We start from the raw sequence: 16,544 nt of genomic DNA on the forward strand, positions 1-16,544 counted from the left end.
TTTAGGTCTCTGTTTATTACTGATTTGACGGCTTTCCGTGCGGAGGGAAGCCTGTGACTTCTGTGCAGCGTCAGGTTGAAGAATTTAGCAGTGTAAAATGTGTTTTCTGTCTGCCTTGACTTGACAAACCAAATGTGCCCTCCTTTTCTTTTCCAGGTTGTGCCTTTTTAGCCAAGAAGCATGGAAATCATTCACGGCAGGCCCTACTGTTGCAGGGAGCTTGAAGGAGCTGACACACTGTCCAACACCTTTTACTCTAATGAATTGCACACCCCCCTCCAAACGGTTATTCGCCCAACTGCCTCAGAGGACAGGTAAAACAAAAACTAGAAAAAGCAGTTTTAATGTATTAGTGTATTTTATTATGTGAGGAAAAACATTTATTGTTCTGGGGCTCTTCTGTTTTTTGTTTGTTTGTTTTTGAGACGGCGTCTCGCTCTGTCGACCAGGCTGGAGTGTAGTGGTGCGATCTCGGCTCACTGGGACCTCTACCTCCCAGGTTCAAGTGATTCTCCTGCCTCACCCTCCAGAGTAGCTGCGATTACAGGCATGCGCCACCATGCCCAGCTAATATTTTTGCATTTTTAGTAGAGTCAGGGTTTCACTATGTTGGCCAGGCTGTTCTCAAACTCCTGACCTCGAATGATCCACCCACCTCGGCCGCCCAAAGTGCTGGGATTACAGACGTGACCACTGCGCCGGGCCGGGGCTCTTCTGCTTATCATATCATAGGGAAGGCAAAACGTGTCAATTAACTGCACCTTCACGTGTCTGTAAGGAACTCGAGAAGTAAGTGGCTGTGTACGATAAAAGCCACACATCAAATTCATCCACTACATTCTAAAATCTTAGAATGGTCCGTTCCTTCACTGGGAAATTAATATGTTGTAAGCAAAGACTTTTGTAAATAGTACTGTATTGGTTCCCTAACATGCCCTTCTACCATCTGCCCAAAAATACTCCCAGAATTTGCTTATAGTTGTGTAAATTTTTGCTTCGCCAAATTCCCTGTAACACGTTAATTATACATTATGATTTAATTTATGAAAAGCAGTTTGGTGGTTTCTCAAAGAACTCAAAACAGAATTACCATTTGACCCAGCAATCCCATTATTGGATTCTAAGTTGTTCTTATAATTTGTTCTATCAAAGGAATATAAGTTGTTCTACCATAAAGACACATGCACAGGTATGTTCATCACAGCACTATTCACAATAGCAAAGACATGGAATCAGCCTAAATGCCCATCAGTGGTTGACTGGATAAAGAAAACATGGTACATATACACCATGGAATAATATGCAGCCATAAAAAATGAGATCATGTCCTTTGCAGCAACGTGGATGGAGCTGGAGGCCGTCATTCTGAAGCAAACTAACACGGGAACAGAAAACCAAATATCACCTATTCTCACTTATAAGTGGGAGCTAAACACTGAGAACACATGGAGACAAAGAAGGGAACCACAGACACCAAGGCCTACTTGAGGGTGGAGAGAGGGAGGAAGGTGAGGATCAGAAAACCACCTCTTGGGTACTATGCTTATCACCTGGGTGACAAAATAATTTGTACACCAAACCACTGCAACATACAATTTAGCTGTATAACGAACCTGTATATGTCCCCCTGAACCTAGAAAAAAAGTTTTTTAAAAAAATTACGATGAAAAAAATTGCACCTAACATATCTAGTGATTACTATGTGTCAGCACTCTACCAAATGCTTTGTATGTAGTAATTCTTTTAATCCTCATGACAACCCTATAAGTACTACTGTTATCTGCATTTTACATATGAAATAACAGATACACACAAGTAATTTGCCAACATCTTAGTGTCAGCATTTCCTGTATTGTATTTACTTGCATCATTTTGAGAAAAGGAAAAGAAAAAAACACCTCAAAATACCTGGACAGTGAAAAAATAGCCTGAGTGGTTGTCTACTTGTTTTGTGGTTTTTTGTTTGTTTGTTTGTTTGATTTTTTAGACAGAGTCTCACTCTGTTGCCAGGCTGGAGTGCAGTGGCACGATCTCGGTTCACTGCAACCTCCGCCTCCTGGGTTCAAGCAATTCTCCTGCCTCAGCCTCCTGAGTAGCTGGGACTACAGGCACACACCACCACGCCCAGCTAATTTTTTTGTATTTTTAGTAGAAATGGGGTTTCACCATGTTGGCCAGGATGGTCTCGATCTCCTGACCTCGTGATTCTCAGCCTCCCAATCATTTAAGAATTCTTTAGGAAACCAGACAGGAAGTCACCCAGCCTCAGTTTAAACACTTCCAAAAAGGACAGCACTTCCACACCAGGCAGTCCATCCCATTTTTGAATGCTCCTGATTGTCAGATCATTTTCTTTCTAATGAGAACAAGTTTTTACCTTGTAATTTCTGCCTGCTGATTCTGGTTCTTCCCTCTGAAGCTATGCAAAATAGTAATTCATCATCCCATGCTAGCAGCCCTTCAAGATCTGAAGATTCTCTTGGCCCCTGTGAGAGTTCTGTTTGCCAGACTAAACACTGGTTCTCACAGATTCAGCTCCTTTTTCTTTTTGCACTTCGCCTTTCACCATCTCGATCAGACTTCCACAGATCTCCAGTTTACAAACATGCTCTTTATATTAATAACGAAAAAGAATGATTTTTCTGTAATTATAAAACTAACACACATTTCTCATAATGTAGAAATCACAGAAATTTGTAAGGAAAACAAATTCTTTATTTTTCCAACAGAAAAATTATGAAAATGAAGCATAGGAAAGAAACCCTCTGTACTTCCTTTATCCAGAGATAATAACTACTGTGTTAACATCTTAATATGTGTCCTCTCCAATTTTTTTAAATGTAAAGATCATATTCAACATTTTTTAAATCAATTGCTGTTTTCACTTAATGAAAAGAAATATTCTTGTATTGGAGGAAAAGGAGCTCTTGTCACTTCTGGATCAGTCCTTGCTGCCCCTACTCCTCTACCATTGACCTGATTCATAAGAGTGGTCTTCAGCTCTAAATTCCTGTTCAACTCCAAGGGCTGTCACATTAGGCAGAGCTTCCCTTGAGTCAAATAAAACCCTTAGTGGATTGTGTGTGATCCGGGAATGGGCAGTTGTCCCTGGCTCAAAAACAGCAATGTGAGGTTTTATATTTGGCCTAAAGGAATCCAAGAATTTAGGGCTGCCATATCTGAATGCACCATCAAAAAGCACTGTCAAAGGCTTTTCACTGAAATGTTGATCCCCTCTACCTAAACGGTCCTATAGTTGGTTAGTGATCAGCTCCAAAACCCTTTAACTGGCATGAAATTTAAGAGAAGCACATATTTTAACTGACTATAAAATTCAACATGATATATGGTCAACTATAAACTACAAAAAGGTATTATTTGAAGCTCGCTCTAGGTACAACCATGCTCCTGGCTCCTGATAACTACAACTTGCTTTCCCTTTTATTTCACATGAATTCTTTCCTTTCACAATCGCCAGATTGAGAAAACCAGGATGATCATCTGTTCTCAGAACCCCTCCTCTTAACCCACTCTTAAAAAGCAGCCAGACAGCTTACAAAAGAGTCTCTTTTCTCTCAGTGTTAGTGATGGAACGGCTCTGGACGGTGTTAACAGGACACTGGTGGTAACTCTGTTCTATCATTGCTGAGGCTCACTTCTTCAGACCAGGTGCAGGGATCCATGGCTCCCAATTTGAATCACAAAGTATCTCAACAGCAAAATAAAACAATACAAAACAGAAAGCCCCTGGTTTTTCAGGATTACCTTCATAATGGTAAGGATGAACGTGAGCCCTAGCATACGTTTGCACTCAGCAGCTTAGTTTTCTAAACACGGATGTACTTAAAGGGACACCCTTTTTAAATATCGTGATGTGTCCAGGTACAACTTAGATCATGTAGGCTATACCTACAACCTAGATGCAGCGATCATGGCACTCACTTGGCAGTTTTAACATGACGCAAAACGATTTCCTCACATCAGCCCACTTTTTTTTTCTTTTCACATTAGGTGAGGTGAATACAAAAATTAGCCAGGTGTGGTGGCTCACACCTGTGGTCCCAGCTACTTGGGAGGCTGAGGTGGGAGGATCACTTGAGCCTAGAGGCAGAGTTTGTAGTATGCCAAGATCACACCACAGCACTCCAGACTGGGCAACAGAGCGAGACTCTTTCTCAAAAATCAAAACAAAATAAAACAATATAAAAATAGGTGACACAGTCTAGCTCCCCTGTTACCCAGGACTGGTCTACAGACAGGGTACTCCAAAATCACCCGAGGAGCTTTCTAGAAAAACAGATTCTCAGGCTTCCTCTATCTATGGACATTCTGACTCCCCAGGTCCGAGGTGGGAAGGTAATCTGCATTTTTTAGTTTTTCAGCTTACATTGAGAACTACTGGGCTAGCAGCACTGAAAATGTAAGAAAACCAGGACTATGGTTCTGGCTTACCTGATGATCAGGAGCAAGTTAGTGGTTACACTTTAATTACTTTACTCAAGTGGATTTTTTGGGACAATTATGCTAGCCACTATTTTATATAAACTTGCTTGATCTCCATTAAAAATATTAAGTATATTAACAGGTGGTATTTTTTTCTCATTTCTTCTGTTGAAAATTTAACTGGCAGGAACAGCTACTCAAAATCATCAAGATTCCTATCCTCTTTTTCATTCAGCTGACTTCTCCTTACTTCTAGCAAGTTCTCTTAAGCTCACAGGGCAAACAAACATATCCATTAAGGAAGTGCCTTGAGAATTGCTTAGGAATTTATTATATAGTAGGATTTCATTATAGAATTTCATTATCAGTTCCCATTTTGTTTCTGGATTCACTTTGCTGTTTTCTGACTCTTAAAACATTTTTTTAAATAATAGTTATCTGCCAACTGAAAATGAGGTTTATGTTTATTTCGAGCTTTTCTTTAATCATGCCTCCCAGTAATTACTGGCTAAATTACTGAATTTGGGGTTTGATGCACAAAATCTTGTACAATGACTTTAAAATGAAATATTGGTTCATCTATAGGGAATGTATCTTTTTCAAAAACAAGTAAACAATTTTCTATTGCTAGAGATGGTAGCACCAATAATTTGATAATTATTCTCTTTGTTATAGAGATGTATTTTATTTACATTGAGAACTACTGGGCTAGCAGAAAGGGAGAGAGAGGGAGAGAGACGTGGAGAGAGAGGTGAGAGAGACAGTGAGAGAGAGGGAGAGGAAAAGAGGGAGAGAGAGAAAAGGAGACAGAGAGAGAGATAAAGAGAAAGGTTTAAAATTTCATTAAAATTATTAAAACATAACCCTCATTTTTAGTTGGCAGATAACTACCATTTTTTAAAAATGTTTAAGAATCAGAAAGCAACAAAGTGAATCCAGAAACAAATGGGAGCCTATAATGAAATCCTATAATGAAATCCTAAATTATTACATCCTAAAATGTCAATCTTTATTTTAATTTGGTTCCTTCTCTACAATTCTGTGAGTATTAAGTCTAAGGGTAGGGAGACATGATACCTTAAAGTAAGAGAGAAATATGACTTATTTATGCATTGTCTTTTATTTTAAATAATTTCCTGCAACTTTCCAGCTTTAGGTGGATGCCAGCCCAAATGATTGATTAGAATTTTCTACCGGCTCATCTTCCGGGGACAATGTAATATACGGGGGTCAGATGTTGAGAAATGGACTCATTTAGGTTTTGAACGTAACTTTTACAAACTTAGATATTAAAGCTTAGGTTGTCATTAATCAAATGCATTTAAATATTTTTCACTTGTCATGTCCCCCAAACCGTGTCTGTTGATCGTTGTCAGACAGCTAGGGAGGACATAGAGGTCTGAGAGCTGAATGCCAGCATCCCTTCTATAGCACCCCAAATCAGTAGGCCCAGGACTCTCCTTCCCTAGCTAGTGCAGGGTTAGCAAACTTTTTCTGTAAAGAGCCAGATGGTAAATATTGTAGGCTTTACTGTCTCTGTCCAACTATTCAACTCTGCCATTGTGGGGCAAAAGCAGCCATAGACTGTATACAGTCCATAAATGAATGGTCATGGCTGTATTCCAATAGACTTTTGTTTACAAAAACAGTCAGGGAGTTGGATTTGGCCCATGGGCCATGCTTTGCCAATCCTCAATCTAGTGACTTCACAAGATAATACATTCCATTTGTAAGACAGTCCTGAGTGTTGCTTCTTCATTCTATTCAACAATTATTACAGGTTGGTGGCGGGGGGGATTATGTTAAGCCAAGCACTGTACTGGTAAAGAGAAAAAAGTAGCTCCACAGTTCATACCTCTTTCTCTTTCCCTCTCTCTCTCTTCCTGTCTCTCCCCTTCTCTCTCCCTATCTACCTACCTATCTCCCCTTCTCTTTCCCGTTCTCTCCCCCTCTCTCTCCCTCCCTTTTTCTCCCTCTTTCTTCCCCCTTCCTCCTCTCACCTGCCTCCCCCAACCCTTCACCCTCCCCTTCCTCTCCTCCATGTTTCTGACTGGCTCCCACTGTTCTCAGGGTATAGTCCAGAGGATTTAGAAGGCCCCACAGGATACTGTCCTTGTTTTCCTCTCATGTTCCACCTCTCACCGTGGCCCTTCTCTACATGCCCCAAGTTCTAGAATTCTATGTCAACTCTTCTAATAAAGTTCAAAATTCAACTCTATTTTCTCAGCCCCTAAGATCTGGGTAAGTTCTACTCAGATCTTTACTCCATGCCTTGTGGAATTCCTCCAAATTTATCCAAGTTCCCGGGACAAGGATAGGGATAGCATTTGAAAGTCTCATGGTCACTTCTGACTTGGGGTTCCTGGTTCCACTTAAAACAACACACTGACCCAGATGTGAACTCAGTCATCCCTCCTTTTTCTCTAAGGACCTTGTCCATGCAGAGCATTTGTGAGCCTGGTAAACTTCACTGAACTGTTGGGGATCAGGAAGGAGAGTCAAACCATGCCATGCTACATGTAACCAAAACACCTTATTAGCCATAACTTCCACGTTCTTAAAAGGTCTTTAACCAGCTGTCACCAAGAGTTTCTCCCTGGGTTTTCAACCAGTGCAGTCTCCAGTAGCCTCACCATCCTGCTGGCTCCTCTCATCTCCCTCTTCCCTTACTCCCCTTTCCTCTCCTCTCCCTGTTTCAAGAGCAAACCAACAAGTTTCTCCCACTGCAGAGCAGTTTAATCAGTCTGAGCTTGCTTGAGCTCCTACAACACCCATACTTTCAGAGTCTCTGTGTCTACAAGTGCCTTAGCAGAATATTTTACCAAACAAAAGTAATTCTTCCCTAAGAGAGATTCTAGACTGAAGCCAACACTGTCAGGAATTTTCCAGTCTATTAAACTCTCGGCCTTTCTACCTGCTATTCCCTTGCATGTCCCAGTATTTCCTCTCTTTCCTCTAGATAATTCCTACTCATCCTTTAGAACACATCTTGTGATTCCCCCAAGAATCCTTCCTCCTTAAAGGATTCCTGTTTGTCCTGCAGAGTGCCTTATGGGTATATACCATAATACCAATCCAGGACCAATTAAATCCAAGCTTAAGTTTAGGATAGATGCAAACTGAGGCCATAAGGGAACTGGTTAACTTCTGACTCACCTTGAACATGGGAGGGTAAGCATTTTAAGGTCCCAGCTTTTTTTTTTTTTTTTAATTATTATACTTTAAGTTTTAGGGTACATGTGCACAATGTGCAGGTTCGTTACATATGTATCCATGTGCCATGTTGGTGTGCTGCACCCATTAACTCATCATTTAGCATTAGATGTATCTCCTAATGCTATCCCTCCCCCCTCCCCCCACCCCACAACAGTCCCCGGAGTGTGATGTTCTTCCTGTGTCCATGTGTTCTCATTGTTCAATTCCCACCTATGAGTGAGAACATGCGGTATTGGGTTTTTTGTCCTTGCGACAGTTTACTGAGAATGATGGTTTCCAGTTTCATCCATGTCCCTACAAAGGACATGAACTCATCATTTTTTATGGCCGCATAGTATTCCAGTATATGTGCCACATTTTCTTAATCCAGTCTACTGTTGTTGGACATTTGGGTTGGTTCCAAGTCTTTGCTATTATGAATAGTGCCGCAATAAACACACGTGTGCATGTGTCTTTATAGCAGCATGATTTATAATCCTTTGGGTATATACCCAGTAATGGGATGGCTGGGTCAAATGGTATTTCTAGTTCTAGATCCCTGAGGAATCACCACACTGACTTCCACAATGGTTGAACTAGTTTACAGTCCCACCAACAGTGTAAAAGTGTTCCTATTTCTCCACATCCTCTCCAGCACCTGTTGTTTCCTGATTTTTTAATGATGGCCATTCTAACTGGTGTGAGATGGTATCTCACTGTGGTTTTGATTTGCATTTCTCTGATGGACAGTGATGATGAGCATTTCTTCATGTGTTTTTTGGCTGCATAAATGTCTTCTTTTGAGAAGTGTCTGTTCATGTCCTTTGCCCACTTTTTGATGGGGTTGTTTGTTTTTTTCTTGTAAATTTGTTTGTGTTCATTGTAGATTCTGGATATTAGCCCTTTGTCAGATGAGTAGGTTGCGAAAATTTTCTCCCATTTTGTAGGTTGCCTGTTCACTCTGATGGTAGTTTCTTTTGCTGTGCAGAAGCTCTTTAGTTTAATTAGATCCCATTTGTCAATTTTGGCTTTTGTTGCCACTGCTTTGGGTGTTTTAGACATGAAGTCCTTGCCTGTGCCTATGTCCTGAATGGTATTGCCTAGGTTTTCTTCTAGGTTTTTATGGTTTTAGGTCTAACATTTAAGTCATTAATCCATCTTGAATTAATTTTTGTATAAGGTGTAAGGAAGAGATCCAGTTTCAGCTTTCTACATATGGCTAGCCAGTTTTCCCAGCACCATTCATTAAATAGGGAATCCTTTTCCCATTGCTTATTTTTGTCAGGTTTGTCAAAGATCAGATATTTGTAGATATGCGGCACTATTTCTGAGGGCTCTGTTCTGTTCCATTGATCTATGTCTCTGTTTTGGTACCAGTACCATACTGTTTTGGTTACTGTAGCCTTGTAGTATACTTTGAAGTTGGGTAGCATGATGCCTCCAGCTTTGTTCTTTTGGCCTAGGATTGACTTGGCGATGTGGGCTCTTTTTTGGTTCCATATGAACTTTAAAGTAGTTTTTTCCAATTCTGTGAAGAAAGTCATTGGTAGCTTGTTGGGGATGGCATTGAATCTATAAATTACCTTGGACAGTATGGCCATTTTCACGATATTGATTCTTTCAACCCATGAGCATGGAATGTTCTCCCATTTGTTTATATCCTCTTTTATTTCATTGAGCAGTGGTTTGTAGTTCTCCTTGAAGAGGTCCTTCACGTCCCTTGTAAGTTGGATTCCTAGATATTTTATTCTCTTTGAAGCAATTGTGAATGGGAGTTCACTCATGATTTGGCTCTCTGTTTGTCTGTTATTGGTGTACAAGAATGCTTGTGATTTTTGTACATTGATTTTGTATCCTGAGACTTTGCTGAAGTTGCTTATCAGCTTAAGGAGATTTTGGGCTGAGACAATGGAGTTTTCTAGATATACAATCATGTCATCTGCAAACAGGGACAATTTGACTTCCTCTTTTCCTAATTGAATACCGTTTATTTCCTTCTCCTGCCTGATTGCCCTGGCCAGAACTTCCAACACTATGTTGAATAGGAGTGGTGAGAGAGGGCATCCCCGTCTTGTGCCAGTTTTCAAAGGGAATGCTTCCAGTTTTTGCCCATTCAGTATGATATTGGCTGTGGGTTTGTCATAGATAGCTCTTATTATTTTGAGATACATCCCATCAATACCTAATTTATTGAGAGTTTTTAGCATGAAGCGTTGTTGAATTTTGTCAAAGGCCTTTTCTGCATCTATTGAGATAATCATGTGGTTTTTGTCTTTGGTTCTGTTTATATGCTGGATTACATTTATTGATTTGTGTATGCTGAACCAGCCTTGCATCCCAGGGATGAAGCCCACTTGATCGTGGTGGATAAGCTTTTTGATGTGCTGCTGGATTCGGTTTGCCAGTATTTTATTGAGGATTTTTGCATCAATGTTCATCAAGGATATTGGTCTGAAATTCTCTTTTTTGGTTGTGTCCCTGCCAGGCTTTGGTATCAGGATGATGCTGGCCTCATAAAATGTGTTAGGGAGGATTCCCTCTTTTTCTGTTGATTGGAATAGTTTCAGAAGGAATGGTACCAGTTCCTCCTTGTACCTCTGGTAGAATTTGGCTGTGAATCCATCAGGTCCTGGACTCTTTTTGGTTGGTAAGCTATTGATTATTGCCACAATTTCAGAGCCTGTTATTGGTCTATTCAGAGATTCAACTTCTTCCTAGTTTAGTCTTGGGAGGGTGCATTTGTCAAGGAATTTATCCATTTCTTCTAGATTTTCTAGTTTATTTGTGTAGAGGTGTTTGTAGTATTCTCTGATGGTAGATTGTATTTCTGTGGGATCAGTGGTGATATCCCCTTTATCATTTTTTATTGCATCTATTTGATTCTTCTCTCTTTTCTTCTTTATTAGTCTTGCTAGCGGTCTATCAATTTTGTTGATCTTTTAAAAAAACCAGCTCCTGGATTCATTAATTTTTTGAAGGGTTTTTTGTGTCTCTATGTCCTTCAGTTCTGTCTGATTTTAGTTATTTCTTGCCTTCTGCTAGCTTTTGAATGTGTTTGCTCTTGCTTTTCTAGTTCTTTTAATTGTGACGTTAGGGTGTCAATTTTGGATCTTTCCTGCTTTCTCTTGTGGGCATTTAGTGCTATAAATTTCCCTCTACACACTGCTTTGCATGTGTCTCAGAGATTCTGGTATGTTGTGTCTTTGTTCTCGTTGGTTTCAAAGAACATCTTTATTTCTGCCTTCATTTCATTATGTACCCAGTAATCATTCCGGAGCAGGTTGTTCAGTTTCCATGTAGTTGAGCGATTTTGAGTGAGTTTCTTAATCCTGAGTTCTAGTTTGATTGCACTGTGGTCTGAGAGACAGTTTGTTATAATTTCTGTTCTTTTACATTTGCTGAGGAGAGCTTTACTTCCAACTATGTGGTCAATTTTGGAATAGGTGTGGTGTGGTGCTGAAAAAATGTATGTTCTGTTGATTTGGGGTGGAGAGTTCTGTAGATGTCTATTAGGTCCGCTTGGTGCAGAGCTGAGTTCAATTCCTGGGTATCCTTGTTAACTTTCTGTCTCGTTGATCTGTCTAATGTTGACAGTGGGGTGTTAAAGTCTCCCATTACTATTGTGTGGGAGTCTAAGTCTCTTTGTAGGTCACTCAGGACTTGCTTTATGAATCTGGGTGCTCCTGTATTGGGTGCATATATATTTAGGATAGTTAGCTCTTCTTGTTGAATTGATCCCTTTACCATTATGTAATGGTCTTCTTTGTCTCTTTTGACCTTGTTGGTTTAAAGTCTATTTTATCCGAGACTAGGATTGCAACCCCTGCCTTTTTTTGCTTTCCATTTGCTGGGTAGATCTTCCTCCATCCCTTTATTTTGAGTCTATGTGTGTCTCTGCACGTGAGATGGGTTTCCTGAATACAGCACACTGATGGGTCTTGACTCCTTATCCAATTTGCCAGTCTGTGTCTTTTAATTGGAGCATTTAGCCCATTTACATTTAAAGTTAATATTGTTATGTGTGAATTTGATCCTGTCATTATGGTGTTAGCTGGTTATTTTGCTTGTTAGTTGATGCAGTTTCTTCCTAGCCTTGATGGTCTTTACAATTTGGCATGTTTTTTGCAGTGGCTGGTACCAGTTGTTCCTTTCCATGTTTAGTGCTTCCTTCAGGAGCTCTTTTAGGGCAGGCCTGGTGGTGACAAAATCACTCAGCATTTGCTTGTCTGTAAAGTATTTTATTTCTCCTTCACTTATGAAGCTTAGTTTGGCTGGATATGAAATTCTGGGTGAAAATTCTTTTCTTTAAGAACGTTGAATATTGGCCCCCACTCTCTTCTGGCTTGTAGAGTTTCTGTCAAGAGATCAGCTGTTAGTCTGATGGGCTTCCCTTTGTGAGTAACCCGACCTTTCTCTCTGGCCGCCCTTAACATTTTTTCCTTCATTTCAACTTTGGTGAATCTGACAATTATGTGTCTTGGAGTTGCTCTTCTCGAGGAGTATCTTTGTGGTGTTCTCTGTATTTCCTGAATCTGAATGTTGGCCTGCCTTGCTAGATTGGGGAAGTTCTCCTGGATAATACCTTGCAGGGTGTTTTCCAACTTGGTTCCATTCTCCCCATCACTTTCAGGTACACCAGTCAGATGTAGGTTTGGTCTTTTCACATAGTCCCATATTTCTTGGAGGCTTTGTTCGTTTCTTTTTATTCTTTTTTCTCTAAACTTCCCTTCTTGCTTCATTTCATTCATTTCATCTTCCATCACTGATACCCTTTCTTCCAGTTGATCGCATCGGCTACTGAGGCTTCTGCATTCTTCACGTAGTTCTTGAAACTTGGCTTTCAGCTCCATCAGCTCCTTCAAGCACTTCTCTGCATTGGTTATTTTAGTTATACATTCGTCTAATTTTTTTTCAAAGTTTTTAACTTCTTTGCCATTGGTTTGAATTTCCTCCTATAGCTCGTAGTATTTTGATCGTCTGAAGCCTTCTTCTCTCAACTCGTCAAAGTCATTCTCCGTCCAGCCTTGTTCCGTTGCTGGTGAGGAACTGCGTTCCTTTGGAGGAGGAGAGGCGCTCTGCTTTTTAGAGTTTCCAGTTTTTCTGCTCTGTTTTCTCCCCATCTTTGTAGTTTTTTCTACTTTTGGTCTTTGATGATGGTGATGTACAGATGGGTTTTTGGTGTGGGTGTCCTTTCTGTTTGTTAGTTTTCCTTCTAACAGACAGGACCCTCAGCTGCAGGTCTGCTGGAGTTTGCTAGAGGTCCACTCCAGACCCTGTTTGGCTGGGTGTCAGCAGCAGTGGCAGCAGAACAGCGGTGGCTGTAGAACAGCAGATTTTCGTGAACCACAAATTCAGCTGTCTGATAGTTCCTCTGGAAGTTTTGTCTCAGAGGAGTACCCAGCCGAGTGAGGTGTCAGTCTGTCCCTACTGGGGGGTGCCTCCCAGTTAGGCTGCTCAGGGATTAGGGACCCACTTTAGGAGGCAGTCTGCCCATTCTCAGATCTCCAGCTGCGTGCTGGGAGAACCACTACTCTCTTCAAAGCTGTCAGACAGGGGCATTTAATCCTGCAGAGGTTACTGCTGACTTTTTGTTTGTCTGTGCCCTGCCCCCAGAGGTGGAGCCTACAGAGGCAGGCAGGCCTCCTTGAGCTGTGGTGGGCTCCACCCAGTTCGAGCTTCCTGGCTGCTTTATTTACCTATGCAAGCCTGGGCAATGGTGGGTGCCTCTCCCCTAGCCTTGCTGCTGCCTTGCAGTTTGATCTCAGACTGCTGTGCTAGCAATCAGCGAGACTCCGTGGGCGTAGGACCCTCCGAGCCAGGTGCGGGACACAATCTCCTGGTGTGCCGTTTTCCAAGCCTGTTGGAAAAGCACAGTATTAGGGTGGGAATGACCCGATTTTCCAGGTGCCGTCTGTCACCCCTTTCTTTGACGAGGAAAGGGAACTCCCTGACCCCTTGCACTTCCCAAGTGAGGCAATGCCTCACCCTGCTTCGGCTCGCGCACGGCACACTGCACCCACTGTCCTGCATCCACTGTCTGGCACTCCCTAGTGAGATGAACCCGGTACCTCAGATGGAAATGCAGAAATCACCCGTCTTCTGCGTCGCTCACGCTGGGAGCTGTAGACCCGAGCTGTTCCTATTCGGCCATCTTGGTTCCGCCCCCAATTTGCCGGTCCCAGCTTCTTGTGTAGATGGTCTCCTTTAGTTTCCTCGCTTGGCTGATTTCCATATCCCTCACCTTAAAACAAAAATGTAAATTTGACAGGATTGGCCCTGCCCTAAGGGCAGGAGTGGCTTCCCTGCTTGCTTACTTCACTGGGTTCCTATTTACCCTCTATGTAGCACTCATCCCTTTCTGTCTTGTCAAAAAGCTAGTTGTTTTTAAGATTTTTTTTCTCTTCCCAGTATTTTTAGTTGTTTTCAGTGGGAAGTTTGGTCTAAATAACCTAGGCCGCCATTACTGGAAACTGAAAGTCATTAAATCCTTCCTAATTAGGAAGCAGAACTTTTGCCAGATACATTTGCAGGTGTTTTTGTGAGGCTGTGTTCCTAACCAGAAGATTTCATTCCTCTATCACAGTAAGCAGTATAGGAAACAAATCCATCTCTTTGGCCTTACTCATTTATTCAATAGTATTATTTGGGTACTTCCTGTATGCCAGGTGCTGGGTTAAAGGTTACAACAGTGAGCCAATAGAATACCTGCCCTTCACTCCTTTGTTAAGAAAAAGCAGAGAAAATCATCTGAGCTACCAGTTCCAAGATTTAGGACTAACTAATTTAGGAAACCCCCATGTCTCCAGTCCACTGCATAGTACTGTTGTAAGGGGTGGGACTTGGAGACATGATTACCATACAAGGTAACTATTGAATAGAATAGTGCTTCTAAAACTTTAGCATGCACGAGAATCACCTGGAGGGCTTCTTAAAACATTACTGCACCCCATCCCCAGAGATTCTGATTCTTAGGTTTTGAGATGGAGCCTGAGAATTTGCATTTCTAAGAAGCTCTTAGGAGATGCTTATGCTACTAGTCTAGGGACCACTCTTTGAGAACCATTGTTATAGTAGCCCTAGATAAAACTTATGAGCAAGTAGCTCCTTTACAAGATTAGGAATATTCCTTTACAATACTCTCCATTTTTGAAAATCCAATGATAATCTTTAGCCAAGAACATTTAATGAGGAAGAAGGATTTTCAACAAATAGAGCTAGAACAACTGGATATCCACATGCAAAAGAATAGATGCATTAGATCCCTTATCTCATATTGTATCCAAAATTAACTAATCATGAATCAAAGACCTAAGTGTAAGGGCTAAACTGTAAGATACTTAGAAGAAAACATAGTGATAAATCTTCGTGGCCTTGGATTTGTAACTGTGTTCTTAGATATGACTCCAAAAGCATAAGCAATAAAAGGAAAAACAGATCAAGTGAACTTTGTCAAAATTAAAAAACTTTTTTGCTTCAAGGGACACTATCAAGTAAGTAAAAAGAAAATGCACAGAATAGGAGAAAATATTTGCCTATCATACCTGACAAGTGACTTGTATGTAGGATATATAAAGAACTCTTATAACTCAAAAATGAGACAAATAACAAAAAATGCAAAGGATCTGAATAGATATTTCTCCAATAAAGATATTGCCAATAGGAACATGGAAAAAAAGGCTCAACATCATTAGTCATTGGGGAAATGCAAATCAAAACTACAATTAGATACCACTTCACATCCACTAGAATGGCAATAATTTTTTTAAATTTTAACAGAAAATAACAAGTGTTGGCAAAGAAGTGGAGATATTGGAATCCTCGTACAATGTTGGTAGGAATGTAAAATGGAACAGTTACTGTAGAAAACAGTTTGGCAGTTCCTCAACAAATTAAACAGAATTACCACATGACCCACTTCTAATTTAATTCCCCAAAGAATTAAAAACAGCTATTCAAACCAAAACTTGAACATGAATATTCATAGCAGTATTATTCACAAGAGTTAAAAGGTGAAAATAACCCAAATGTCCATCAACTGATGAATGGTGAAACAAAACGTGATATATCTATATGGTAGAATATTACATAGCCATTAAAAGGAATGAAGGGCTGGGCACAGTGACTCACGCCTGTAATCCTAACACTTTGGGAGGCCAAGGCGGGGGGGATCACCTGAGGTCAGGAGTTCAAAACCAACCTGGCCAACATGGCGAAACCATGTCTCTACTAAAAATACAAAAAATTAGCCAGGTGTGGTGGCGGGCACCTGTAATCCCAGCTACTCGGGAGGCTGAGACAGGAGAATCACTTGAACCCTGAGGTGAGGTGGAGGCTGCAGTGAGCCAAGATCGCACCATTGCACTCCAGCCTGGACAACAAGAACGAAACTCCATCTCAAAAAAACAAATAAATAAATAAATGGAATGAAGTATGGACACATACTACAAAATGGATGAACCTTGAAAACATTATGCCAAGTCAAAGAAGGCCATCACAAAAGGCCACGTGTCATATTATTCTACTTACAGGAAATGTCCAAAATAGGCAAATCTACAGAAAGTAGATTAGTATAATAGTTGCCGAGGGATAGAGTGAGGGTGGGGAGTATAGGGCATGATGGCTTAGGAATACAGGGTATTCTTGAGATGATGAAAATGCTGTAAAGTTGACTGTGGGGATGCTCACACTTATCTGTGAATAACCTTTAAAGCCATTGAATTATACGCTTTATTTTTTAATTAATTATAAATTTATAAAATAGAGACAGAGTCTTGCTATGTTGCCTAGGCTGGTCTTGAACTCCTGAGCTCAAGCAGTCCTCCTGCCTTGGCCTCCCAAAGTGCTGGGATTACAGGCATGAGCCACTGCACCTGGCCTGAATTGTACACTTTAAATGGATGAATTGT

General features: G+C 40.8%; 1 protein-coding gene across 2 annotated transcripts in view; it reads left to right on the forward strand.

Annotated features, from left to right (window-relative positions):
• The window catches only part of SPMIP4 (sperm microtubule inner protein 4), a 50,478-nt gene that overhangs the window by 875 nt on the left and 33,059 nt on the right, over positions 1-16,544 (forward strand). For both annotated transcript variants that reach the window (XM_055293615.2, XM_055293616.2), the window contains exon 2: positions 157-314. In XM_055293615.2, coding sequence (XP_055149590.1) covers positions 181-314 — 134 coding nt within the window. In that variant the 5' untranslated portion in view covers positions 157-180. The remainder of the gene's footprint in view (positions 1-156; positions 315-16,544) is intronic.

The sequence above is a fragment of the Symphalangus syndactylus genome, chromosome 9 (genome assembly GCF_028878055.3).
Source record: "Symphalangus syndactylus isolate Jambi chromosome 9, NHGRI_mSymSyn1-v2.1_pri, whole genome shotgun sequence".
Lineage (NCBI taxonomy): Eukaryota > Metazoa > Chordata > Mammalia > Primates > Hylobatidae > Symphalangus > Symphalangus syndactylus.